Source organism: Charadrius vociferus, unplaced genomic scaffold (genome assembly GCF_000708025.1).
Source record: "Charadrius vociferus isolate BGI_N301 unplaced genomic scaffold, ASM70802v2 scaffold621, whole genome shotgun sequence".
Taxonomy (NCBI): Eukaryota; Metazoa; Chordata; class Aves; order Charadriiformes; family Charadriidae; genus Charadrius; species Charadrius vociferus.
The window spans coordinates 743,066-770,039 of NW_009646926.1; the positions used below are offsets into that span (position 1 = coordinate 743,066).

The 26,974-nt window shown below is 57.5% G+C and overlaps 3 protein-coding genes across 3 annotated transcripts in view; 2 read left to right on the forward strand and 1 right to left on the reverse strand.

The window, feature by feature from the left end:
* Positions 1-5,246: 5,246 nt before the first annotated feature.
* Positions 5,247-11,357, forward strand: GPR56 (G protein-coupled receptor 56). The gene is made up of 13 exons (XM_009894499.1): positions 5,247-5,286; positions 5,818-6,243; positions 6,752-6,875; positions 6,952-7,099; positions 7,184-7,312; positions 7,589-7,705; positions 8,222-8,267; positions 8,635-8,735; positions 8,819-8,934; positions 9,526-9,800; positions 10,437-10,548; positions 10,805-11,073; positions 11,236-11,357. Exons 1-13 carry the CDS (start codon positions 5,247-5,249, stop codon positions 11,355-11,357), a joined length of 2,025 nt encoding a protein of 674 aa, XP_009892801.1.
* A 24-nt stretch (positions 11,358-11,381) lies between these two features.
* GPR97 (G protein-coupled receptor 97) lies at positions 11,382-17,981 on the forward strand. The gene is given in 14 exon segments (XM_009894501.1): positions 11,382-11,400; positions 12,695-12,772; positions 13,257-13,302; positions 13,304-13,591; positions 13,593-13,734; positions 14,288-14,428; positions 14,514-14,636; positions 14,720-14,759; positions 14,845-14,945; positions 15,448-15,560; positions 15,709-15,992; positions 16,532-16,625; positions 17,129-17,415; positions 17,866-17,981. Coding segments are annotated over 14 exon segments (1,872 nt in total).
* A 1,108-nt stretch (positions 17,982-19,089) lies between these two features.
* The window catches only part of LOC104294842 (uromodulin-like), an 8,540-nt gene continuing 655 nt past the window's right edge, over positions 19,090-26,974 (reverse strand). Inside the window, exons 2-9 of the mRNA XM_009894502.1 lie at positions 24,518-24,584; positions 23,791-23,958; positions 22,816-23,021; positions 22,081-22,241; positions 21,281-21,526; positions 20,465-20,624; positions 19,884-20,028; positions 19,090-19,227 (exon numbers count right to left, since the gene is read on the reverse strand). Of these exons, the coding sequence (XP_009892804.1) occupies positions 19,127-19,227; positions 19,884-20,028; positions 20,465-20,624; positions 21,281-21,526; positions 22,081-22,241; positions 22,816-23,021; positions 23,791-23,958; positions 24,518-24,584 (1,254 nt within the window). The 3' untranslated portion in view covers positions 19,090-19,126. The remainder of the gene's footprint in view (positions 19,228-19,883; positions 20,029-20,464; positions 20,625-21,280; positions 21,527-22,080; positions 22,242-22,815; positions 23,022-23,790; positions 23,959-24,517; positions 24,585-26,974) is intronic.

Genomic DNA, 26,974 nt, shown 5'->3' on the forward strand with positions numbered 1-26,974 from the left:
CTGGATGGAGCGAAGGGGTGCTCCATGGAGGGATTTGGGATGCCCCCCGCTCTGGGAGGTATGAGGACATTTTGTCTCCCTGCGCCTGAGCGGTGGGTGCGATGTCTCTGTCCCAGCAGGGCCGAGGGTCCCTGCTCATGGCCAAGGAGCGAGTTGTCTGGTGGAGCCTCCATCCCTCCTAAATGGGGCTCGCCCACGCCTGCCCCACCACCCCTCGCCCCTGCCCCGGAGCCAGGCTAAATTCCCAGCCCGTGGGGCCAGGAAGCCCCCCAGGACCAGCTGCTCCCGGCTGCTCCCGGCAGCACACCAAGCCCCCGCTACCGGGTCCTGTGTGCGGCCACTGCTTCCCACCCCAGGGGACCCACCAGCACGCCCCATTCCTCCTCCACCCAACATCCCTGTGGGACCGCCGACATGTCTCGACAGGGTGATCTCCCTCCCTTAAAATGCCTGTTGGGGGGGATTCCTCCTGCAACATCTCAGCTTGCCGCTGCTGGTCCTGGCACGCCGCTGCGGGATGCGGGATGCTCCAGCTGCTCCCTGCCTGCAAGCTGCCTGAACTGCCCTTCCAGAGGGACCACCAAAACCCAGCGAGGCCAGCCGGGGAATTGAAGTCTCGTCTCCTGGAATAACCTCTTGGCAGCAAGTCCCGATGGCTGTTGAAGGAGGGAAGGCAGCCACATCTCATTTCACGGTCTGAGGGCTGCAGTAACCCCCCTCCGAGCTCCACCACCAGCGGGGAGCCAGGAGTGTTTTGGAGATGTCCGGGGGGGTGGGGGGGGTCAAATCCTTTAAGCCCAGCACCGCAGCTACAGTGGGTTTTGCCGTGCCCCTCGCTGGGTTTGCAGCTCCCATGTGAATTAAGCCAAGGCCTAAAAATGCTGCATACTTGGTTGCAGTCCAGCTCTTAATCCTGCGGCCTGGGGGCTGCTATTCACAGAGCAACAGGTTTGCAAGCAACTGCATGCTGCAGGGACGGGGGCTCCCGGGGCTGGCCGTCCCCGCACCTTGTGGTGGCACCCGTGGCTGTTGGAGGGACCTGCGGGGTTTGCAGACTGGCACCCGGTGGTACCAGCTGGGCAGCAGCCTGTTTTTTCAGGAGGACTCTAATCCACCAACTCCTTTCCCATCAGCTCACCGACAGCTGGGGTTTGGCAGGGATCCGGGGCAGCCCATGCCCTCTTACCTGGCTTGTCGGGTGCCGCAGCCGTCATCCCGGCTGTGCTTGGCTTTTCTGCAGCTGGAAAAGCCTGCCGGGACTGGGTTCGCTCTTGCCAGGCTCCAGGTTGGCGGCTTCCCGTGCCAAATGCCTGGGAGCCTGATTTGGGGTGGTCCTGGGCTGCTCTGTGCTGCCCCATAACTGCCTTCCCCGGCACCCATGGCACAGGCAGGCGATGGGGACCATGCTCCCGCAGAGCGGGACAAGACCTGGGAGGGGACAGGGGTATTTTGGAAGCCATTTAAAACCCAGGGGGTGGTTCAGATGGAGGGAAGGTACAAACTGACCCTCAGGAGAAGGTCAAGGGGTTGCTCCTGAAGAAGGCTGAGCAGTGGGAGCGCGCCGTAGGGACGGCTGTTGGTACCCCCCTGAGGCCGGTGACGTGAGGGAGGACGACCTGCACCACTCGGTCCCCGTTTCACAGCCGCCCTCCGCTCGCCACAGGCGTACCTGGTCCTTCGCAGGCGGTTTGCAGCCCTGCCCAAGCCGCAGGCTTTGCATGCCACCGACCCAGGTGCCGTGTTGCCCAGGCGCTGGAGGAAGCACTGGTTTAGTTGGCCGCGATATTTCTGCCTGTGGTGGTTTTTAGGAAATGGAAATTTTCTTTTAATTTTGAATGTTAAGACAACGCTTTGAGCAAAACCTCCATGTTGAGAGCCTCAGCCGCCGGTGGTCTGCCTGTGCCAGCCTCCCCCCGGCTCCCCCCACGCCTGCTGGGGAAGGGATGGTTGCCAGCGGCTGGCGAAGGACGGATCTGGCGGGGAGCTGTGCCGCTCCCATGGGAATCTTTATCAGGTCTGGTTTTGCAGGCTTGGCACGGCCAGGCTGCCGGTGCGGTGCAGCTGCCGCTCAGCTCCTTGGGCATTAACAAACATGCCGGGTCGGACCCTGCCGCCCACCGGTGACGGGAAAGGCTCGCATGCCAATGCCGTGAATAACGTGCAGGCTGGCCGCTGCGCGCATGGGCCACTGGCCAAAGACAAGGGCACTTTGTGAAGCAGCTGGGTGACCGACACTGGGGCATCCCCTCTGCGGGGGGGTCCCTGCCGTGGTCCCCACCTCCCTGGGCAGCTCCAGCCCCATGGCACATCGTCTGCTGTCTGATGGAGGCTGGTCGTGCAAAGCTGTTCTGCATCTTGGGGAACCCGCCTTGGCTTGCCTCTCCATGCCTCAGCTTCCCCATGTGGTTCCCAAGTCCTTGCCTGGGTAACAGGCTGTGGGTGACGAGCTGTGCGCACGTTAGCATCTCGAGGAACAGACCATCAGCATATTTTTCTAACAGACCTGGAAGGAAAACAGAGATAAAAGCCCCTGGATTTCCCCGTTTCCGGTGTTTGTTTGAGGCGTCAGAGCATCTTCCCTTCTCCTTGGGAAAAAGATCATGTCCAAAAGCCACGTGCCACCTCCAAAAGCTTAAATACCTGCTGCCAAGTCACACAGAGAGCAGTAAGGTGGTAGTGAACACCACGCTAGTTTTTTGTGGGGTTTTTTTTTTTCAGGTTTTTTTTCCCCCATTTGCCTCCAGGTTTAGAGGCCGCAATATTATTCCTTGGCTTTTCTTCCTGAGACCAGCGTGTTCTTTTAATGGTGATGGGAGGATGCAATGTGATGCCTGGGGCTGAGCCTCCCTCTGTGCCGATGGTGAGGGAGCCTGTTCCAGATGGTGTAACCCCGGTGGTGTGCCCGCCACCTCTTTTTACATCATGTGGCTGATTTTGAGGCCAAACCAGGAGGTTTTTTATGTGTTATTGTTCTCAGAGGAGCTCAGCCCTCAGGCTCCAGCTGGGGCAGCGGGTAATCCTGCCTTGGGGATGATGGGGAGCAGGTAGGGTTGGCGCCGAAGGGGGTCTCTGCTTGGTCACCACCATAGCATGAGGCTTTGGAAGATGAGTGACACTGGGGAGATGCCCTGATGGCAGTGGGGACGTGCGGCCTCGCCGGGTACCCATGGGCGGTGATGCTGTGCATCCCCACTGCCACCCAGGGATGGGAAGATGATGGGGCAGGATCCAGTCCTGGTGTGGGCTCCAGCGCATCCGCCTCCCTCCAGCGCTGCTTATCGCTGACATGGATGGGAACCGTGCTTTCCCGCTGTGAAACCATTTTCAGGGGATTTTCTCTCGCTATTGTTTGGCTCAGGAAACAGCAATTGGCGTCGGGGCGAGCGGGACCATATAGGGCTTGGAGGGGAAATACCAGCTCCCCCACCCACAGCTCTGCAGGGATTTCTAGTCCCGGTTGAGTAACGGCTGAAAGGGGCTGATTTTGTTCTCCGACCACCCCAATAAAATCCCAACAGAGCCAGCGCAGCAGGGTGGACTGAAGCATCATTGGGATTCATCATTCCCCATCCAGAGGGGATACTTTCCCAGCACACCAGCACTGTACCGTCACACCACAGTTGGCATTCGCGTACTGCTCCGCTGCTTAAGCGATCCGGGTGTTTCCCATCCCCACCGGCATTTTGCCACCCCAGATCTGTGCTTTTTGGATACACGGGCATGATTCCCAAGCATGCGGCAAGGCACCAGGATGCCAGCCCTGTCCGCATCCAGTAACTGCTGCCAAGTCGTGCCTGTGCTGTACCTTCTCAGCCCACACTGGGGAACCTCGTTAGCACCACACTCAATTATACCCATGGCAGCAGGTTATTTAACAACCCAAAGCCCCCGTCTTCTGGTGATAACAGCTGCAAGGAGCAGATGGGGAGGGACGGCAAGCAGGCTGTGCCTGTGGTGATGTATCAGCGCAGGATGTGACCTGGATCTGTGCTGGACAGAGAAACCTCCGGGAGAAATCCGTGCTGGTGGGAGAAACCTCCTAACAGCGATGCTGAGTTTTCAAGCAAGTGGTTTTCCCTCCCACCTTGCCATCTGATGACTCTTGGGTGCCTGGGAGAGCTGGTGAGCCTTTACTGGTGGTGCTGGTGGGTGCCCTGGCACCCGCTTGCAGCATACGAAGCAGGATTGGGCCACTCGGTGGGTTTCGAGAAGGATGCTTTGAGAGTGGCACAGGAGTGGGTGCTGGCTTGGCTTTGGGCATTGGCAAGTGTTTGGCTCTGCTGGCTGGTCCGGCAGCCTCCCACTGATGCTGTCCCACCCTGGGAGAGCTCCCACTGGTTGCCGGACCCTGGTGGGATGGGTCCTACCAGCTGGGGGTGACAGCAGGGCGAGGAGGAGGCGAAGCTCGGTGCACCCCAGCAGCGCCGGAGATGCAGTTTGTGGCGTGGGTGAGGCGGAAAGCACGATGGGAAGGGCTGCGGGTGCAAAGGCTGCGGCCAGGTGCAGCGTGTGGGTGCAACAGCACCCTGGGGTGCTCAGCGCTGGCCTGGGTGCAGGTCACAGGAGCCCCGGCTGCATATAAAGACAAAGAAAAGGGTGGTGGAGCGGAGTGCAGGATGAAGGGATGGGGAAAGGGGATGTGGAGGATGTTGCCTGGCTGGTGGCGAGGGGCAGAAGGGGTTTTGGCAGCTGCGGTTGCTGCATCGGCATCGCCAGCATGAACACGGGAGAGCCCATCTCTGCTGGGCTGAAATGACGGAGCAGTTTGCATCATGCCTGGCTCCTTGGCTAATCTGCAGGAGCTGAAAGCACCCGAGAAAATAATTTCAGGGCTGGCGAATTAGGAAACCGCCATTTCCTTCTGTTCCTATCGCTCGTGATAAGAAGCCGAGGCCCAAACCGAGATGTGAAGCCGGGAGCGGAAGAGGGGACTCTCCCGAGCTCAGTCGTTGGCGGTTGGTGCCTGTACCGGGGCGGTGGGGCACCCTCCCCGTGCCGAGAGCCCGGGGAACCCAGCTGCCGGCCTCCCTCATCCTTCCAGCCCGCAGCCGGGTGGGATGCTCGCTGCTCCTGGCTCCCTCCTCCTGGTGGCAGAGGCACCAGGGAGCTGACCATGACACCAGCCCATATCCCACCTTTGTTCTCCAACCCCTGACGCCATGGTATGGATGATACCTCATGTGGCCCCTTTCTTTTGTACCCCTCCAGGCTCTGCTTTCTCCTTGGAGGCCAAGTCAAAGCCCGGGATGAAGGTCCTCCTTCTGCTCCTTCTCTCCCCCCTCCAAGGTAGGCTGTCCCTAGCCACATCCTGCCCCGGGATGGTGGACCAGGTTTGGGCTGCTGGACATAGTTGGGAGCCCCCAAAAGTTGGCTGGGGGGCACCAAGGGGCATTTGCAGCCATGGCTTCCACAGAGGTGAAATGTCTCATGGGCTGACATGCCTCTGGTGGGGTCTCCAGGGCAGGATGGGTCTTTTCCAGAGGAAGGACATGATCTCCATCTGTCCCTTCTGGAGATGGAGTGCTCCTCTCTTGGTCTCTGCTGACGTGAGTGGTGGCACCTAGCAGAAGGTGGCAGCAAGAGATGTGAAGTCCTGCCGCCCCAGGAGCCTCGGCTCCCCAGGAAAGTTTCCCAGCAGAGCCATAGGGATATCGGGGAGGTGGCTGACATCACACAGCCCATCCAGGATGGGGTTGGGATGGCTGGGGCAGAGAACCTGGTGTGCCACGTGCGGTGGCTGCCACGGGGGTGCGGTGTTTGCCAGGGGTGGCCACCCCTCCGGCTGAACCGGTGTCTCTGTGCGTTTGTGCAATGCAGGGGTGGGAGCCAGCAGCCGCCAGGAAGAGGACTTCCGCTTCTGTGGTGACCGAAACCAGACCCAGAATAGCTCTGTCATCTACGAGCATGGCCCTGCCTCCATCTCCATTGAGAACACAGCCCAGGCGCTGATAATAAAAAGGCCCTTTTTGCCAAACAGGAGAAACTCTTACTACAAGTACAGCTTGCCCCCCACTTTGGGCAGGTACCGCTTCTGCATCTACTGGTTCAAGGCCAATGGGACCCTGAGGCTGGCGTATGGGAAGCAGAGTTTCCTCCTGGGTGTGGACCCATCCAGTAGCATCACCCGGGGGAAGGAGCGTCAGAAGAATGAAAGAACCAGTGCCTCCATCTTCAACGTGTCCTACATCTCAAAGGGCGGGAAGAACACCTCCCTTGACAGTGCATCTGAATACTTCTTCCCTTGTAGAGGCAATTATTTTAATTAAATGAAGGGTTTGTTTCATCCCCAGCTCATTCTAGCCATCAGCAGAGCATTGGTGGTGTCCCAGTATATGGTATAGCATGATGATGTGAAGACACAGCTGAAGGGTGATGGAAGGGGACGTAGGTTTGCTTGAAGCAGCTTGGAGGCAGGCCAGTACCCAGCCTCCCTAAAGATGAAGATGGAGCTTTTCAAGTGTTTTGCCCCTTGAAATTGTGGGCTTTACAGGGGTCTCCAAGGGTCCTGTCTGCACTGCTAGACACCTAGCTAGCCTCAGTCAGCCTAGTCCCGATAGCCTTGGCAGGAGCTGTGCTCCAGGCAGCAGGAGAAGCCCTCTGGGTTGGGGTCTTCATTAGCTCCCTGGGCTTGGGGCCACCTTGAAGCTCTCTGCTTTCTGCTCCCACCAGGGCTGTGCCCAGTTGGTTTGGGGCAGGGGGAAACCGGCTCTGCCTGTGCATCTCACAGCATTTCCTTTCATGTGCCCATCAGCCTCTCCAGAGAGCATGCCCATCTGTGAGCAAGACGTGGAGGAGCAGCTCACCACCTTGGACAGCCTCATCGCCCAGGCCCCACTGCTGGCAGTGGGAGCCACGGAGCAGCAGATGCTTCGGCAGTGAGTTCCCATCTTGTGCTGTTCCCGCCTGTGCAGCGCCTGCTGCATGCTGCTCACTCCTCCCCTTCCCCAACAGCAAACTCGGGGAGCTGGAGAAGACACTGGCCAAGGTGGAGCTTGAAGGGCAGAACCAGACGTTCGGGAAGGCCACTGTGCATGCAACTGTCTTGAGGGTCCAGCCCACTCAGGCTCCTCAGCACCTGGCCTTTGCTTCCCAAAGAGAGGTGGGTCCTGGGCAGCCTGCTCTGGTGGTCTTGGTCCACCAGCATCTTCTCCCAGCCTCTCTCCTGATGAGTCTGTCCTTGCAGGGGGGTGGAGAGGTCCATGGATTCACAGTGGACCTGCCAAGCAGCCTGTTCCTGATGGCAAAGGAGAGAGAGGACATGGTGGAGCACAGGGTGCTCGTCATGGACATCAACAGCCAGACCATGTTCCAGGTGATGCCCATGCACATGGCATGGTAGGCTGTCCTCGCCATGCCAGGGGCTCCAGTGGTACAGGGCAGCAGGGATGCTGCCCAGACCAGGATGCTGGTGCTCGCTTGGCACCAGCTTCAAAGATGAGGTAGAAGAAAGAAAGATGAGCTCATCTTGCTTCAAAGATGAGCTAGAAGCTTGACAGAGGCATGGGGCCTCTTTCTTGGGGACTCTCACCTGCTTCATGCCCACCAGCAATCCTTTCCCATGATGCCATCGCCTCCTCTTCTCCCACAGGATGAAAACAGCAGCCATGTCCTGGGTGACAAGGTGGTTGGCATCTCCCTGGTGGACACGGTGGTGGCCAATCTCTCCGACCCAGTTGTCCTCACTTTATTCCATGACCAGCTGCCGGTAGGTGGGGAAACCGCCTCATCAAACCTGGTGCCACCAGGAATGGAGGGACAAGGAGGGTCCAGGCCTTGCCAGCTTAGAGAGTGGTCACCATCCAGCAGGTCCATGCCTGTGCAGGGTCTACTACATCTTCTGGGGCTGTATCATGATCATGGCTTCACCCTGTGCACTGGTGGTGGCGCTGCGTGCTCCTGTCCAGGGGATGCTGGTTTGCATCTCCAATGTCCAGGGCTGGGGGACACTTTGAGTTAACAGTCCCTTGGCTTGTTCATGGCCCTGTCAGGCACCTGCTGAAAGCTGAACCCCTTCTTTGAAAAAAGGGGACCTGGGAGGAAGTATCTGCTCTGAGCTGCCAAGAGAACAGTCTCCGCCTGGAGCCCGCTGCCATGATATGGGACGGTTTGTCTCCAGAGACCATCTTGCCTCCTGCCCCATATTCTTTCTTATCAAATGTGCTGGCCAGGCAACAAACCCACGGCTGCATCCTGATCATGGCCTGTGGTTTTCTCATTGCAGAGGAATGTGACCCCGCTGTGTGTCTTCTGGCAGGAGGACATCACTGGTGAGTGCTCCTGCACTTGAATGTGAAGCCAGGTACTGCCTTTGCTCCTTTTGCAGGGTACCACAGACCTGCTGGTAGGGGTACAAGTTGCTCTGCACCTCCCTTCCTTGCTCCAGCTCCATAAACCTTTCCCATGGAGTTGATGTCAGGTTTTTGTCCTCCATAGCTAACCTAAGAGCTTTCTCCTTCCCTAGGGATGGGTCCTGATGCTGAGGGTGCTATCTGAGTGTGTATGCTTGGCATGGGACAAGCTAGGACCCCCACTTTTGTCCTTCCCCCCTGCCACGGGCACCTTGCCCTGAAGATCCACAAACCTGAAGCAGATGTTCTTGCTGCTCACCAGAAGCTCTCCCTTTCTCTTGCGCAGCCAGCTCTGGAAGATGGGACAGCTACGGTTGTACAACAGTGGCGGTGCCCAGCCAGACGGACTGCAGATGCAACCACCTCACCTACTTTGCCGTGCTGATGGTGGGTCACACCTTCCCATAGCTCCCTACATCTTTCCCACCGGCTGTTCTTCCTCACCACATCTTGTTCTTCCTTCTTCTCAGGTATCCTCCCCAGAGATCACCTACATCCACAGGGATTACCTGAGTGTCATAACCTACATCGGCTGCCTGATCTCAGCTTTGGCATCCATTTGCACCATCTTCTTCCTCTACTTCAGGTATGGTCTGACAGGTCACCCCACACGCCGTTTGCGTCCTGTCCATTGCTACTACACCTGGGTGGGCACAAGTTCTCCAAATGCCGTTTGTGGCCTGGCTAGAAGCATGATGAAGGACCAGTGCTTGAAGAAAGAGGAGTTCTCCTCCCCAGAAACCACCCTCTTCGTCAGATCTCCAACAGGGCACTCAAAACCATCTGTTTTCAATGATTTTGCAAAATCAGCGTGGTTGCTGTTATGGATCCAGCAAGCAGAAGCCTGCAAGGATCTTTTCAATGACTCAGTGGAGAGCATGAGTGTCTTCTCTTGAGTCATGTCACTGATCCTACATGGATGATTCAGAGCTGAAATGATGTTGCTCCCTACCCCACAATGGCCTAGACCTGAAGGTCACCTGCAGGGACTTGAATTTGCGTGTGTAACGGGTGGTCCTACCTGTGGGGTTAGGCTCTCAGCCCTTGACAGCACCAGAGTGTCTCCTGGCTCTTCTGGTGGGGGCAAGTTGCCCCATGCAGAGCTGTGGGGTGTTGTGGGACACTGCGGATGCTGGCCAAGCACAGTGGTGAGGTCTTCTTCCCCTTGCTTCTCCAGAAGCAAGCAGCGAGACCAGATCACAAGCATGCACATCCACATGAACCTGCTGGGCGCCATCTTCCTTCTGGATGTCACCTTCCTCATCTCCGAGCACTTAGCTTCCAGCAGCAGTGAGGCAGTCTGCAGAGCCGGCGGGCTGTTCCTGCACTTCTCCCTCCTGAGCTGCCTCACCTGGATGGGCATCGAGGGCTACAACCTCTACCGGCTTGTGATTGAAGTCTTCAACGCCTACCATGACCACTTCCTCCTCAAGCTCTGCCTGATGGGCTGGGGTGAGCATGGGGGAAGGAGAGACACCCTGAAGGCAAGGGCAACAGGGTGGAGGGGCACCTGGGTAGGTCTTTTCCACTGTATACGGTGCCTGGACGGGGCTGGAGATATAGCTGTGGGGGAGCAGATGTCAGAGAGCAGAGAGGTCTCTCTGTCAAGAGACTCGGTGGAGAAGGAGCCTCAGTGGCTGAGAGCAGAAGTTGGTGCTAGAGCAAGGGTGGGTCACCCTGGGGGTCACCCAGCAAGGGAGGCATGTGAGAGGCACTGCTTGGGGTCTTTAAATAGTAATGGGGTGCTCTCTTTCTGAAAGAAACATCCAGGACAGCCCAGAGAGATGGGCTTGATGCGCTAAGCACCCATGCATCTCTGCTGTGCTTTGGGCAGAAGATCTCATGATCTTTTGTGGCCTAAAATTCCATGACCCTGGGAGACCTCCAGCTGCAGCTGGTGCAGCACAGCTCACTCCTGGGCCAGGGCTTACCCCAGGCGTTTTTGTTGCATGCTCCATCCTCAGTTCCCCCTTGGGAAGGAGGACGTTGGTTTGTAGTCTATATGGGGAGAAAGGGGCAACAAATCCTTCCAGAAGGACCAAGGGCACAGGACTAGGGTGGCCACTTTGCTCTGTTCTCACCACGCAGGACTCCCCTTCTTCTGCGTGATGCTGATCTTCCTGGCTAGCTGGACGAACTACGGCCCCTTCTCCATTCCCGTCTATGAATCCGTTGGTGGTAAATCTACCAACGCAACCATGTAAGTTATGGGAAATGAGTTGCCTAGTCCCTGCTCTTAGATAAAGTCAACTGGCTAAACCTTCACCATGTCCTACAGGCTTTCCTTAGCCCACCTGTGGCCTTCTAGGGCTTTGTGCAGGGTGGTGGTGGGGCGTCTCCCCTCCCTGTTTAACTAAGCTGGGTGCTGGGTTTGCACCACACTGTCCTGCTTCCCCCAACCCCTCCAACTCATGGGATGACACAGCATAACCCTTTGCCCTTTCTCCTCCCCCTAGATGCTGGATCACAAACCCCCTGATCCACAACGTCGTGAACCTGGGTTTCTTCAGCCTGGTGTTCCTCTTTAACTCAGTCATGCTGGGGGCCATGGTCCGGGAGATCCTCCGGCAAAACAAGAAAGGCCACAAGCTCAAGCATGTCCTCGCCCTCTTCGGGTTGAGCATCCTGCTGGGAATCCCCTGGGCCCTGGTCTTCTTCTCCTTCACCTCTGGCGTCTTCCGCCTCGTCTCCCTCTACATCTTCACCATCATCAACTCCCTCCAAGGTGAGCCTGGGACGCTGGGCTTCTCCGAAGGGCACTGGGGCTTTCACGGGTTATTGATGGGGTGGTGATGGGGTCCGAGAGAGGCCATCCCTGGCAGGCTGGCTGCCTCGCTCTTGGCTGTTCTTGGTCCCTTGAGGAGGTTCACCCACCCTTCTCTCCCAGGTTTCCTCATCTTCCTCTGGTACTGGACCATGGTGCTGCAAGCGAGAAAGTCCCCTGACTCACAGAGCAGCTCTGACAGCGTCAAACTGCAGCCCAACGGCAGCCAGAGCCACTTCAGCTGAGCCCCACAATGGCTGCGCCACACCATGCCGGGGCTCCCCGCACGTGGGAAGGCACTGCTGTGGGAAGGACCAACGCCATCCGCTTTGCTACCGCATCCACCTTGTAGGGCTGCCAGGAGCCCAGGGACCCGCAGTGGGGCCGGCCACCCCTTGCCTCTGCTGGCCCTCTCCCCAGTTTTCCCACCCACCACATCCCACTGGGCAGCAGCGCATCCCTCAGCTTGGCATCCTTGGGGCAGGAGGGAGGGATGCTCACCTGGGCAGTGGGAGCTGCAGAAAGTGGAAGGGGCAGGGACAGGGTCCCCGGTGCCTCCGGGCGTCCCCTTCTGTGCCCCAAGGCTAGGGATGATGGGTGGGAGAGGCCCCATCTTCAGCCCTTGCTGGTGGTCACCGAGAAGTGAAGACCGAAGTCCCCAGTGAAGACAGTAATTCTTCCCCTGTGACATCCTCTAGCAGCTGAAATAATCTATTTTTTTTATTTTGTTGAATGTCTATTTTTGGATGGTGTAGAAGTTTAACGAGCGCACTTGCACACCAGACCTGTGCCCATTAAAGTTGTTCCTGCTCGGAGCACGACTTGCGGGGGTCTCTCTGCTGGGCACTTTGGTGGGCTCTCTGATGGGGTCCGTCCCTCGGCCGGGTTGTCCCATCTGCAGGGCAGGACCTGGTGTTTCACCCCGTAGGATCCTGCTGAGCTGGGAGCAGAAACGGCGCTCCCGGTAGAGCACTGGTACCCCGGTACCATAGGGGTCGGGGTGATGGAGGGGGATGTTGCGGCTCAGGAAGCTGTTGCAGTCTCTGTCACTACCCAGCAAAGAGGGAGGCCAGCGGAGGCCAGGAATCAAAGAGGGAGGCTTTGCAGGATGGGAGTTGCATCTCCCATCCCACCAGTTCCCTTTCCCATCAATGTTCCGCTTGCAGCTCATCCCCCTCTGCCTGGTGCCCAAGCTGCACAGGGACATTCCCGAGAAGGGAATGTTTCACCCCCGGCAGCAATGCCTGGCAGCGTACCCTGTTTGGGAGAGGGATGCCCTGTCGCGTCGCTGGTCTGGTGGGGGGCATCGGCCAAGGATTTGGCAGGATGGGGGGGAGAAAGGGAAGGAGAAAAGCCCCCAGTCAGCTGGGGGAAGCAGCCAAGGGGGAAACAAAGTGGCACTGACAGTTATTGCTGTTGCTGCGAGCTGGGGCAGGAGGTCACTTCCCAACCCACAGGAAGGCGTGAAGGTTCGCAGAAGGGAAGTGACAGGGCCATTGCCTCAGGAGGAGCTGCAAGCCCTGGGGGAGCCCGGGGCGGAGCAGAGCTGCCAGGACAAGGGGAGCAGAGTGTTGTGGGACAGCCGGAGGTGGCCAGGAGACTCCACAAAGCTCCATGAATCTGCTCCTGGGCACCATCCTGCTGCTCCTGGTGCTGCCCGGTGAGTGGTGGGTGAGGGGGACGCGGGCACCCCCAGTGTGTGTGTGGGGTGTGGGCTCGGGGGTAGGTTTTCCCATGGGAAAGTGTTGACTCGAAGACCATGGCAGGGTTTTACCCCAGAATGTGGCCAGGCCAGAAGGGAGGGTTCCCCCTGGGAGAGGGGGCAGAGGTGAGCAGAGCCGGGGGGGGGTTGCTGCTGGGGGGCTATTTCAACACCCTGGACCAGCAGCCCAGGGTCACTTCTGCGAGCCACCTTGGGGGGCTGGATGCAGTGACGTGTCAACACAGGCATGGTGGCTTTATCTCCACGAGCCCTAATGGCTGTCCAGTTGCCTTTTGAAGCCCATGTAACTGTAGGGCTGCTCTTTTCAAACCTGGCAGCTGCCAGATTCTCCTGCCTCCCCCTTTCCCTGTGGGCAGGGGGAGGACAGAACCTAGGTTTTGGGGTTTTGCCTCCCCCTTTTCCCCACCTGCTCTTCTTCCAGACGCTGCTAGGGGACAGGAGAGCTGTGCTGGTGAGTGGTCCCTCCCATCCCTGCCTCATCCCTGGTGCCCGGCTGGTGCCATGATGCTCAGCAGTCACCCTGCTCCCCTCCTCCCCAGCCCTGAGGCGGGGTGACAGGCACCACTGGTGCTGCAACATGATGGTGGAGTTGGAAGAGCGACGCAATGGGACCCCCAGCCTAGACTTGCCCCGGCGTTGCTCAGAGCTGGGGCACTCCGGCAGCCCTGCTTGCACCTGCCTGCGGGAGCGCTGGTTCAGGTAGCGGGCAGGGGCGGTCACGGCGGGGTCTGGGGGCTCAGCCCCCCACATCCCCCGGTCCCACAGCCCTTCTGCCCCACAGGCTGCTGCAGTCAGCGGGGCCAGCGCCGCGCGACAGGCTGGCCGGGCTGAAGGTGCTGCTCCTGAATGTCAGCAGGGCTGTCACCCGCGATGTCCTCATCACCTTTTCCCCCACAGAGGTGAGGTGCACCCCTCTCCCTCGCTTGGAAGGCCCTGCGCTTTCCAAGCATCCCTCAACCCCATCCCCAGGGCTTAGTGTGCCATGGCGTGCTCTTCCTCCACCCTGCTCCATGGTTGCATCATGGACCCACATCAGCTTTAGCGTCCCTTGGCAAAGAGACACATGAAACACTGCTTGGGAGGGAAGAGCCTTCCCCAGGGAGCCTTCCCACAGCAGCAGACAGGTGGTCAGGAGGAGCAAGAGGAAGAGGAGGAGGAGGAACATGCAGGACCTTGCGCCTCCTGCCCTCCCCCAGACTCTCCCACTCTCTGTCCGTCCCATGGGGTGACGGTGGGTTGGAGCTCTTGTGGTAGCTGCTCTCAGCCCTGCCCCTTTGCTGCTGGTTGCTAGGGATGGGGTTCTCCCCTTCTGTCCTCAGAGCTCCTGCTGGTGTTCCTGAGCAAAACCCAGCTGGGCAGGGCTGAATTTGTGCCTGGAGCAAGGTTGGTGGGTACGGAGCAGAGAGGTGATGCTGCCAGCAAGCAACCCCCCACTGCTGTTCTCCACCGCAGGGCCCCAGGATGCTGAACATGACAGAGAAGGGGAAGGCAGGCAAAATCCAGCTCCCCAGGGAGATATTCCGGTCCCTGAGCAGCTGGACAGCGCGCGTGGTGGTGACAGTCCTCAACATCCAGCAGCTTGGCATGTTCAAGGTACAAGCTGGCATTGCTGGCATCCCTCTGGCCACCGGCACTTGCTACCTGCTGGCTCAGCTCAGGCAGCATTGCGCCCACGCAGGAGGTAAACCAGACGGGGCAGGTCCTGAACGACACCGTGGTGGGCATCATGGTAGGAGAGAAGAGCATCTCTGGGCTGCGGGACCCTGTGCAGCTCACCTTCACCCACCAGCAGCTGCCCCGTGTAAGCCAGTTTTGCCCTCCCTCCATCTCTCCTCCAGTGCCGCTCGCCGTGGCATCGGCTGATGCCGCTCTCGCCCCTTGCAGGGTGTCACCCAGCAATGCGTCTTCTGGGATCTCAGCAGAGGTATGGTCCTCAGCGGGGCCGGGCATGGGGCCGGGTGCTGGTGCTTTGCCCAGCGCTCATGGCCATTGCCCTGTGCCTGTCCCAGGGCAGGCAGGCGGCTGGAGCAGCAGTGGATGTGTCACACAGCCCGGGGACAAGGGGACAGTCTGCTCCTGCGACCATCTCACCTTCTTCACCCTCCTCCTGGTGACAATCCCACTCCCCGCAGCTCCTGCTCATGCCCCAGCTGTGCTGCCTGCCCCACCTCGGTGACCCCTCGGGTGTCACCAGTAGCTGCACAGGGACAGCTATAGCTGCTCCCAGGCAAGCCCAGGCCCCATAATAAAGCCCAGCCCCAGCTCAGGAGGGCAGCAGCAGCTCAGCAGAGCGTGTTCAGGGTGGAAACGGCCCCCAGCCTAGAGCAGGCTCTGCAGCAGTGAGGCTTGGGGTCCTGTCTCCTGGTGGAGGGTCCCAGGAGGGTGCTCATGGTGATCCACCATAGCCTTCTCTTATCCCTCACCCCAGCCCAGGGAGCATCTCCTCTGAGCCACCACCATCCTGTTCCCCTCAAAGACTTTCTGGGGTTATGCTTGCATGAGGTCCCTACAGCAGCCCACTGAGGTTTTCAGCCCCATGGCTCTGGTAGCTGCAGTCTGGTTTTCTAGGTTGGGCCAGGGCCTGTCTAACCCAACGTGTGCATGTCTGGCAGAACCCAGCTCTGGACAGATCCACGGCACAAGCCTTGATGGCTGTTGCCACCACTGGCTGTGGGGTAGCCATGGCTTTCTCCATCTTCACCATCACCTTCTGCATCTTCTTAAGGTAGGATGTGCCAGCAGCTCACTGGGGACTCGTCAGGCTGGGACAGATGTGTGGCAGTTCCAGTGCCTGCATGAACCTGCTGTGATATCGCATGGGGCCCCACTCAGCTGTGACCCCTGCCTTCTCTGCTCCCTCCGGGGACGCTCAGGTGCAAGTTCAGGTTCGAGGAGACACTCTGCATCAACCTGGGGCTGCACGTGAACCTCATGAGCAGCCTGCTCCTCCTCAACCTGGCCTTCCTGCTCAACAGTGGGCTCTCCAGTGGGACCCAGCCATGGACCTGCAAGGTCCTGGGGGGGTTCACCCACTACTGCCTTCTCTGCTGCTTCACCTGGACAGCGCTGGAGGGCTGTCACTTCTACCTCCTCTTCGTCAAGGTCCTCGGCACCTACATCCACCACTACCTGTTGAAGCTGTGCCTGGTCGGCTGGGGTGAGCACCACCAGACTGGGCGAGAACCAGAGGGAGACGGGGGCTGTGGGTTACAAGCGGAGGGGGATCCGGGTGGTGCAGTGATGGGCAGAGAGAGAGCAAACCCCTGTCCTGCCCACAGTTCTTTGAAATGCCACTGTCAGGGCCAGGAAGTGTCTTATACGGGCTCGGTGCACCGAATTCGGGGCACCACATGCAGGCACCCTCTATCCTGCTGGGGACAAGCCTTCTGCTCATCGAGCAGGTGATGTCCTCGGGGGTCTTTGTTCCCCCATTGCCAACCCTCCATGGGCACCTTGGGGGGCACCGAAGCAGAGAATCCTGCAGAGAGGTTAGGGGACACCTTGAGCCCTGCCACCCAGCACTTTCCCTTTCTGCATCATGTCCCAGAAACCATTGTGCCCCTGGCACTTGGGTAACCTCAGCAGGTTCCTAAGCCCCATCTTCCCTGAGGTCAGCACGTCCAGGGCCCTGCAGAGACCCTAAGCTAACCACTTGGCCTTTCTGGCCTCCTCCATGTGTCTCCCTTGTTCTTCCAGGCTTGCCCATTCTTGTGGTGGGGGTGGCAGGAGTCATTGGCAGCTATGGAGAATACTGCATCCAGACCGTGGACCACCAGGTCATAGCCCGCCTGTGCGTGCACCACCACCCACAGGGCACGGGGAGCGGTAACGTGGTCCTGCCGGGAGTGCGGCAGTGGGGGTTTGCGCCCATCCTGCTCAGCTCTACGCTGCGCTTCCGCTTCCCCAATTATGATTACAACACAGCAGCTTTCTACAGCCGTGGTAATCACCACCACCACCACCTCTCATGCCAAGCCTCCCCAGTCATGCCCACAGGTCTCCAGGTCATGGATGGACATCCAAGGTCCACCTGGAGGTTCTCCAGGCTCCTTCCCATCTGAGCAACATGAGGGCAGCAGATCTACATCACTGTCGTCCCCATCCCCGTCCCCGTGTCCCATCCCCCCCATCCCCCCCCTTGTCCTCCCCTCCCCCGCCTTCACCCTGGCCTTGGAAAACCCCACCAGCATGAGGGTGTCCCTGCATCCCCAAACGCATCCCTCTGGGGAGGCTCCCATGGGTGCTGCTGGTGCTAGCAGAACCACTGGAGGCATCACGCTTGTGTCTTTTCAGGTGCTGGATAACTTCCAAACGTCTCCTGGTCCACTACATCACCAACTGTGGTTATTTTGGCCTCATCTTCCTCTTCAACATGGCTGTCTTCGGGGTGGTGACCCAGAAGAGCTGCTGCCTACAGGGCACAGGGGTGGTACGGGGGGATCGTAAGGCTTGGAAGGTGGCCCTGGTGGCAGTGGGGCTCTTCTGCCTGCTGGGAGCCACCTGGGCACCAGTGTTCCTCACCCACAGCACCTCCTCTGCACCCATGCTCTACCTCTTCACCATCCTCAACTCTCTCCAAGGTCAGGGCCGGCTCTGACATGGGCTCCCCGGGTGCGGGTGGGGAAGATGGAGGAGGCAGGAGGCAGCCTGGCAGTGGGCTGGCCAGGGGTCCCAAGGCATCAGCACCTGCCCAGCACTGTCATGCCCTTCCCTGTGGCAGGGCACGTCAAGCAGCAGGTCCCAGCCACCGGCTAGGAGTTGGTCATGGCTCCCAACCACGTCCACTCCACTGGGGGTGATTTTCCTCCAAGGAAGCCATTCCTTAGCAGAGGAAAGGGGACATTATCCACCCAGGGCATGTCCCAGCCAAAAGGCTCACCTGAAGAATAGGGAGATCCTCCTGCAGAAGCAGGAGCGAGCTGGGGGAACCCCTGGAAGCATGACGGAAGCGCTGGCAGCATCCTGGCAGGATGCTTCCCATCATCTCCTCCTGCTGCTGCTGCTGAGTGTCTGCCTTCTCTTCCCTGCAGGAATCTTCATATTCATCTGGCTGGTTGTCCTCTACTACCCAAAGACAAAGGAGACCATTGGCTCACTCTCCCACATCATCAGACATGACAAAACCGCCACAGTCTCCCAGGACTAGCTGGTGGCTTGACCTCCCTCCCTGCCTGCGTGTGCACCCACTGAGAGCAAGCTTCCATCCCAACAGATGCACCTTTCCCATGGAAGACAAGGGCTCAGCTTACTGTGCCTCAGTTTACCCTTCAGCGGGCATGATCCACCTTAGCAGGGCTCTTCACTTTGGCTCTCTCGATCCCTGTGGCCTACAGGAGCAAGGAACTCCAGAGATGTCCCTTCTGCCAACGTCCCTCAAGGCTGCAGCTCCCCTGTGGTCTTGAAGTGCCCCTGATCTCATTTCCCAGGGACTGAGATCAGAAGCTGGTTTGGCTTCCCTTGTGGGGGTGAGGAGGGAGCCCACAACCCACCTGGCTTCAGCCAGGATGGAGCCCTCTTCTCTAGAGATGGCCTTTGGTGCTGGACCAGCCCAGCAGTGGGTTTTCCTGCTGCTGGCGATGGGAGGATTGACCCGGGAGGTTCAGGTCTGGGAATCTGCCAAAAAAAAACCCCAGAGAAATCCCACAAGCTTCTTTGCTCTCCTCTCCAAATGGACCGGGGCCGAGCTCTTCGGCCAGGGATCTGCTGGACGTCCCTCCTGCAAAACACCCTTTTCTTCTCCTTATCTGTGTTTTAGTATTAAACTTCTGCCAGCTCTCTGAGCACTGTAGATTTAGTCTTTGATGCTTACAATATTGTTTGTTATTTGCTTTACATTAGGGATTTATTGATGTGCAAAAATCCTGCTGGCAGTTTGTCATGGGTGAAGGGAGACATTGGTGTGGATTGGTGCACACACACACACCTGCGTGCGCACACAGAGCAGCCCTGTCTCTGCTCATGCTGCACCTGTGTCACACAGAACCATGCAAGTCCAGCTGTGGTGGCCAAGCACCTCGTGTGGGTGCCTCCATCTCCCCGGGTGCCTGGGTGACTCTCTGGGGAGGAGGACAGCAGGAGGAAGGAACCTCCCATCCCTGGGTACATGTTTTGAGTCTAGAGAGTGTGGGCCAGGAGGGGAATGAGAAGGTCCTAAGGATGCTACAGGGAACAAACACTCCGATGTGACTCATTCTTCAAGCAACCATCAGGTCCTTCCCCCCAAAAAAACCTGTAAAGAAACAGGCAAAAGCCTCTCTGCTACTGTCACATTTATTTAGAATCAGCCGTTCTCTACGCCGTTCGCTGCCTCATGCTGACAGCAGCAGCAGCCACGGTGAGCACACCAAGCGCACACAGCAGGATGAGGGCCCCAGGGAGCCACGGGTTGGGTCCTGCCGAAGGGGAGAAAAGCTGATTACACATCTGGGTCCCCCAAGCTGGCGCTGAGCTCGGCCAGGGGGAGATTCAGAGGAGGTCATCTCCTGTGAAGTGTAAGAGCCATCGGAGATGGAGGTGCTTCGGGTCCTTGAGGCCACTAACAGGACTCAGTCACCCCAACTGGCCTCACCTGGGGCCTCCACCCACACCCACTGCCCCAAGGGCTCCATTTAGCTCGGCAGTCAGGCCTGGTCTGAGCTATGCTGTGGGCGGGCTTGCCCCCAGCCCCGGTCCCAGATTGCTGCTCAGATCTCCTGCATTGACCTTGGTGCTCAGAAGGAGCCTGCCTTGCTGGGTTGATGCAGAGGTCCAGCATGAAAACCCAGCCTTCCTCACCTGGGGTGCTGCACCAACAGCCTTCTGGCTCCTGGTCCCTTCCCATTCAGGTCCCCTGCTCAGCCTGACCTGGTACGGAGCCGCTCACGCAGAGCTAACCTCCCTGTGCTGTTTTGGCTTCCGGAGCATGCTGTGCATGGCCATGACATCTGAAAGACTCCCCGCTTCTGTTCAGGGCAGTGATTTTAGTAGCCCTTTTTAATAATCTGGCATTGCCTAGACAGTTGCAAGGGTCTGTGAGCTGCTCCAGCCCTCCTCGGAGGGACATACATACCTCCCAGGTCCTGTTGGTCAGTCTTGGAATGGTGGGTCTCTGCTCCCAAGGAAGGGACAGCCAGCAGGTGGATGGGCCCGTAGGAGACAATCTTATCGTAGTCATCTGGCAGTGCCCGCTTACCCCTCCAGGGTCTGGGGCATTGCTGTCAACAAAGCCAAGGGAAGGGTAATGGGACCAGAGGGTAGGGTAGAAGCTCGCTCTATGGGGCAAGAGCTGTCCTGGTGGTCTCCCCCTGGCAGAGGCACAGTTGGGGCTGCAGCCTGGGAGCAGTCAAGACCCCAGAACACGGGAGGAGCTGATTCCTGAAGGACCTAAGCCTGCTCCTACCCAAGTCCTAACATAAACCTCTCCTCCTGCAAATGCCCAACAGACCGAGGGAAGAGGGAAAGGAGCACTCTTGGTGGGTTCAAGCCCTCATGCCTTCAGTTCAGGGTGCTGGGGTGATCTGCTGTTCGGAGGTTTTTATTGTGCTGAGGCACCCAAAACCAGAGCAGAGCCCCATCTCCAAACAGCAGGCCAAGGGAAGGGAAGTTCCCCTGCCCGGTCAGGGCATGGTGCAGCCTACCAGTACAGCTCACCTTGGCACAGGGCTCTGGGCTGTCAGGGAGACAGAGCCGGACACGGCAGTGCAGGAACACCTTGGGGTAACCAACAAACTGAAACATCTGGAAGCTGAACTTGGCAGTAGTGCTCTCTCCGATGGCGTTCAAGTATGTCACTGTCTCATCATGGGGACACCTGGGACATGACGGCTGAGTCAGCAAGTGGCAAACAAGGGGGAGCATCCCAGCCTGGGACACCAGAGCACACAGGAACCAGGTGCAGCCCCCAAGTTTTGCTGAACACTACTATTTCTGTCTCGCTGATGGTGGGGATGCCTTTCCTCGGCACCCTGTGTTGTGCCCAGCTCAGGGAGGAGCTGCCACTAGCATAGGAGCTGGCTCGTGTCTTGCTCTGTGGGGCCCATCTGCTCTGCAGGGGTGGAGTGAGCCTGGCTGCAGCTCCCACTTCCCAGATATCCATGTTATTGGCTTGGCTGCATCCAGCTCTAATGCAAGTCCTTCAGCAGATACCTCTATGCACACCCCAGCAAGGTCACACCTCTCCCTTCCTTGCCCGTTGCCTCTCCAGCTGGCCAGGAGTGATGCTAGAGGGAAGGCAGCACTAAGGGCAGCAGAGCTGGGTCAGGAGAGGGAGTTCAGCTCAGAGCAGTTAGGGGGCTCATCTGTGAGGCTGGTCCACCTCTCCATTGATGGTGTCCACCATAGGTTCCACCTAGGATGGTGTCATTGCTCAGTGCTGCCTCACAGCAACCTGTCCTTCACACCCAGCAAAGAGAGATAATTGTGCTCATGGTGCAAAGAGACCAGACGTGCTAGGGGCACTCCACTCACCCCTTCTCAATGAGCTTGTACCGCACTTCTTGGTAGGGATCAGCACTTGGCGTGGCCCAGCAGTCCTCTACACTCAGCAGGTAGTATTTGAGCTGGTGCTGTCCTTCTATCTTCAGCAGTACATAGAGCGTGTCCGTGACAGGGATGGCTGTGGTCGGCAGGTGATAGGGCTGGAGGTAGGAGGGGGTCTTGTACAGTCTCATGCTGACATTGAAGTGTCCTTCTCTGACCATGAACTGCACCAGCCTGGGAGGAGAGGAGGAGAGCTCATGAGCAGAACGAGAAAGCAGGAAGGATGTAGCACAAGTCAGGCCACTGGCACAGGTGCACTGATGCTGCACGTGCCTCTGCTCCTGACTGGAGCCTTGTGAGACCCAGGCCTCACGGATGTCCCGCACCACATATGGACAGGGGCAAGAAGCTCCAGGGGTTCCCACTGACCTGCTAGCCAGTGAGGACTAAGAGAAAGGCAACCCAGGGGGTCCTAACCTGCACCTCAACAGGGGCCTGATGGGGGCATCTTCCAGTTCTCACCCTTTATTTTTTGGCTAGCTGGTTTCAAGCAGTGAGGATAGGAGAGAGGTAGATTGTGCATGCCCCTCTTTGGCTCTGCCCCAGCCCCAGATCTTTTGTTGAAAAACTACGTTGGGAAGAGAAAGGGAGACACCCTGACATGGTACTGCTCTCAGAGCTCTTCAGTGGCTCCCCAGGGACTTTGCAGATCACCTCATTGAAGGCATCTATTTTTCTGCAAGCTCACAGATACCATGTCAGCTGCAAGGTGAAGAGGGACCACTCACTTGTCAACAGCAGTGAGAGCAAAGGGCAGTTTCACCACTTGCTCGTAGGCGTAGATGCAGGAGAAATGCACCTCCAGCTGAAAACTTCGGGAGATCATGCCCCAACGCGCTTCCCGCTCTGACTCAATGACGTTGGAGTATGACACGTGGGAGCCGTTTTGCTGTAATGACACAGAAACCAAGTCTCCAGACCATGTCTAAGTCCATACACAGAGCTCCAAGCTCCAGTTCAAATGGTGCAACTCAGGTGTAGCTGCTCCAGGCCTCCTGGATGATTGCTGGGGTTTTTGCTCAAGTCCTGTGACCAGGGGCTACTGGCAACCATCACTGGGGTAGGCAGGAGTCAGCATAGTCACCACAGGGGAGGGCTCTTCTGTGCAATGCAGAGCTGGAGCACCAGTTCCTCTGCACCCTCCCTGACCCAAGAATCAAGTGAGGGACCAAGGGGCTATAGCCAGGGCTGCAGAGCTCAGAAGATGCTGCCAGAAAGCCGAGGGCTGTTATCAGCTAGTAAAGAGCACAGTGAGACTTCCATGCTCTGCTGAATAAGACAAGATGTGCTGCCAGCAGAGGTTTGGTGGAGCAGAAGAGCTTTCTGACAGCCCCCAGGGAAGCCTTCCAAGGGGAATGAGAACTTTACCGCAACCAGATATAAAAGGAAAAGCCTTCGGGGCTTCCCCTTGCTGTCCCCTCACAGCTTCAGAGCTATGCAGAGAGGCTCTGCTGGATCCTCACCTGAATTATTGATCCACAGGCGGTGTGGTTTTCACCTGTGAGAGTGGCTGCAAAAAACAGCTCACCCTCTTCTTCACTTTCTGAGAGCTTGCATGCCTGGTTCTTCAAGTGGACAAGCTCCCGGGGGATTTTCAAGAGTTCAAATACCTCCTTCCTCACCATCATCTTCATGTGCTCTTCCTCGCAGGCCAACTTCAGTACCACATCTGGGGGAAAAAGCGATCTGCAATAACAATAAGGAAGAGGCCTGAAGGAGCCCTAGGTCAGCTATGGGATGGCACAGTCACACTAAACAGACCCTCATCTCAGCCTTGTTGGAGGCTCCTGGTAGGGCTCTTCAGAGACACCGGGCAAAAGACAAACCTTTGGGAATGCAGAGAAGTTAATGTGGGTCTTTCATTTTGTAATGATTGCCTAAGACCTTCACAAGGCCATGGCTGCTGCTACTCTGAACTGACACAGTCCTTAAGCGTAAGACACCAAAGGCAGGTGTCGTGAGTCTGGGCTGTCTACAGAATGACTGCAGTCTGCCAAGGGCACCAGACAGGGACAGTGATCCTCACTTTCAGATGAAGAAGACAGTTTTTGGCCACTGTCTGGAAGGATCCTTCACTGTAGCCATGCTGGAGTGCGTGTGGTTGTGCCGAGACTGTGAGGCAGCTGTGCTCTGCAGCATGCCCTGCTGCCCTGGCACAGCTACACCATGGCACGGCTTCTTGACAGCCAAGGCTTCATTCTTACAGGAATTAAGACTTTTGGGGAGGAAGGAAATGGCCTGTGACTAGGTCTTGTACCAACATGTAGTCAGGACATAGTGGTGGTGGTGGTGGGGAATGCACCTAAACCAGGAGCTGGGACGTGCTCCTGAAGCCCGCAGTGAAGAGCAGTGGTAACACCATTACACCACACCCATCACCCTTCCCTCTGGTGCCCGTGGACAGACTGGGGAGGGCTCACCAGCATCCTCAGCCCTACCTTGGCAGAACGCCCCCGTGAAGCCCGGTTTGCAGCTGCAAACTGGTCTGTCCTCCATGACCTGGCAGTCCCCCTGATGCTGGCACAGGTTTGGCAGGCAGGCGTCTGGGCTCCTCTTAAGACGGAGGGCAACCCCTCGCCTCAGGCCATATGGGCTTACCAGCTCACCTGCAGCAAAAGAAAGGCAAGTAAGCTGAAACACAGCAAGAATATCTCCCCAACGCGAGATGTGAGTGAACTTGCCCCACTGCGTAACGCCCTGCCCAGCTTGCACGGGCTGAGATCCTCACTTAGAGACAGAGCAGGCACATCTGAGGAAGGACCTGCCCCCTTGGCTTGCCTGGGAGGACGCGACTGAGAGCCTGGGAGGACGCGACTGAGAGCCTGGGAGACCTCCTCAGCATGGCTGTAATCTGGATCAGAGCTATGGAGCCTGCCACCAGCTAGCAAGGAGAGTACATCACAGCACCTGTGCCCACCTCCACGGGTTATATACCGTACACGGCTGGGATGGAGAGCTCAAGGTTTCTGCCTGTTTTGCCTATTTTGCACGCCAGTTTCTGCCCCCCTCCCCTCCTCCCCCGAGCCCTGCTCTGTGGTCCCCCCTTAGCAGCCTTCAGCAGTGCCTTGAACGAGGAACCTGGACACAGATCAGGTGAGGGTTTGACCTCTCCTTTCCATACTACCCATCTGTGACCCAGCAGGGGCAGTGCACAGGGAGACTCACTCTTGTTGCCTTCGCAGCCAACCAGGCAGAGGGCAGAGACCAGCAGCAAATGTCTCACAGTCCTTTCCTGTAAAAACAAGCAGGCTCTGGGTCACTCGGGTTTTTAGCACGCTCGCTGGAGATGTGTGCAGTCATTCAGACAATGCTCAAGCATGGATGTGATAATTTCTGTACTGTATTTTCTCCAAAAACTCTAGGTTCAATGGCATAAAGTCATTTCCTATCCCAAAGGGCCGGATCAGACACACCTCCCCGCCAGGCTAACACAAGGGTCAAATACTGTCCTGAATTTAGGTAGCTATTCCAGAAAGAGGGAGTGGGAGAAACCAGACCTCAGACCTGCAGGGATATGCTGACAGTGACAAAGCCACATTTCAGTAAGAACAGGCACTTTGAGTAAAACCACAGAACTGAGGCATCAGTCCAGGCTCCCCAAAGAGGAAAGGGGTTTCCACTTTCCCACTACAGATCTTTTGAAGAGTTCGGATTTGCAAAAGTATCCGTGCTGTTCCAGTAACCCATATCCATAACAAGGAGACAACAGGATAAAAAAAAACAAACGCAAAACCAAAGCCTTGAACACAACTAAAATTAATGCCACAAAGCCACAGATTAAGTTGATCTCCCCCATTAGTACAGATAATGGATGTCTTTAAGGAAATTAATGGCATGGTGCTGGGTGAGCCCTGGACACTGGAGTCTCCTTATCAGAGATGTGGATATGCGTCAGCCAGGGCCAGTGGCTAGAGCGATGCTCTTCCACTTCTCTGCCCTTCAGGTGCACTGAGAGTGTGGCAAAGCCAACGGCAAAAGCCCCACTCTGGTCTGGCAGCACACTGCGTACCTTCTCCGGCTGACTCCAAGCAGCTGTGACCACCAGACCTGGACTCTGGACGAGGAGGGTTTATCCCCCACTCTGCTCCAGGCTCGCTGCAGCAGTCCTGAGAGATCCCACCAGCGTCAAGATCCCACCCTGTTCTCATCCCACTTACCATCGTCAGGCCACTCTATGCTCCTCCACCCACTGCTGCCCTGGGTTGCTCTCGTGCTCTCCACTGCATGCCTTATATCGCCTTCCAGCAGCTCATCCTTCTCCCCCACGCAAACACGCTGCCTCCGCGATTGCACAAGAGCCAGCTTAGCATCCTTCGGCTACGGCCGGGGAGGAAAGGACTCTGCGACAGGTCCATCCTCCAGCACAGACAGCCCTTCCAATTAGCCAATGGCTCGTGAATGCTGACCCAATTCATGGCCCTTGATGAGATCCCAAACAGGGGGAGTATCTGCAAAATCCCCAGAAATCTGGGGTTTTGCGCATCCAACTGGGTTTGACGCAGCAATAACAACAGATACCACAGCAGCACACATGAAGGCCAGATATCTGCATGTACTGAAGACACATGGTTTTGCAACCACAACGTACATTCACTTTGGCTGTTTCTGTAATGACTTCTGACATCTCAGATCTGGTGAGAAAGACTGGTGAGAGATGGAGGGATGAGGGCTTGGCCCTGCCATGCTTTGTTTGGGAAACAGTACCCAGCTGCAAATAGTAGTAATCACTCAAAGTGATGCTTCTTAGTGTACCTTGACTATACTTTGTGCATCCTCAGAGCTTTAACTGCTACAGCCACCATAACATAGCAGCAAATGTGAACATCCATCCATCCATCTGTTTTTTTTTTTTTCCTAACCACAATGAAAAACAGAAAACAGAAGTGTTTAGCACCTGACCCTGCTTACAGCCTAATGAACTACCAATTAAAAATAAAAAAAAGCCCTCCTGCCATCCTCTGCTGCCAGCTTTTGGGTGAGAATCTCTGCATTCCATTATGTATTTTACAGAGCAATTAACTGGGACAGAAGCTTGCACAGACTTGCTTAGAGATTCAAAGGCAGCGCAGCTCACAGGCTGAGGAAGCAACAAAGGAAAAAGATAAAGAATGTGTGTGGGGGGGCTTTTTTTGTGATTTGTTGTTTTTTCTTTTTTTTTTTTTTTTTAATAGAGTCAAACTCTCGAGTTTAAGAGCAGCCTTGTGGCCTCTGAGGGGCTGGTGGCAAAGCCGTCCTGGCAGGCAGGATTTGTCTGCTTTCCCCTCATTTCACCCAAAAATCTTCTGGTTGGAGGGGGCTGCCCCCAGAAGTGTGCCTTCTCTGCGGTGGCTGTCAGGAGCTTTTAGCCTTGGGAGATGCGGGGAGGGCTGGAGTAGCTGAGAGGGTGCAGGATGGCCACCTGAGGAGCTCCTGGGGGGCACAGGGGCAACCCGGGGCCTGGGGGGGCTGCCCTGACCTGTGCCACCACCCCCACTCCACAGGGATGCTGGCTTCCTTCCTGCTGCCTGCCTATGAGGAGGTGGCCCACCGCCCCAGCACACCGCCGCCGCCCTACAGCGCCATCCTGGCTCAGCTGAGCGGGCCCCGCAGCCGCCTGGGCTCCAGCAGCATCACCCTCTCGCA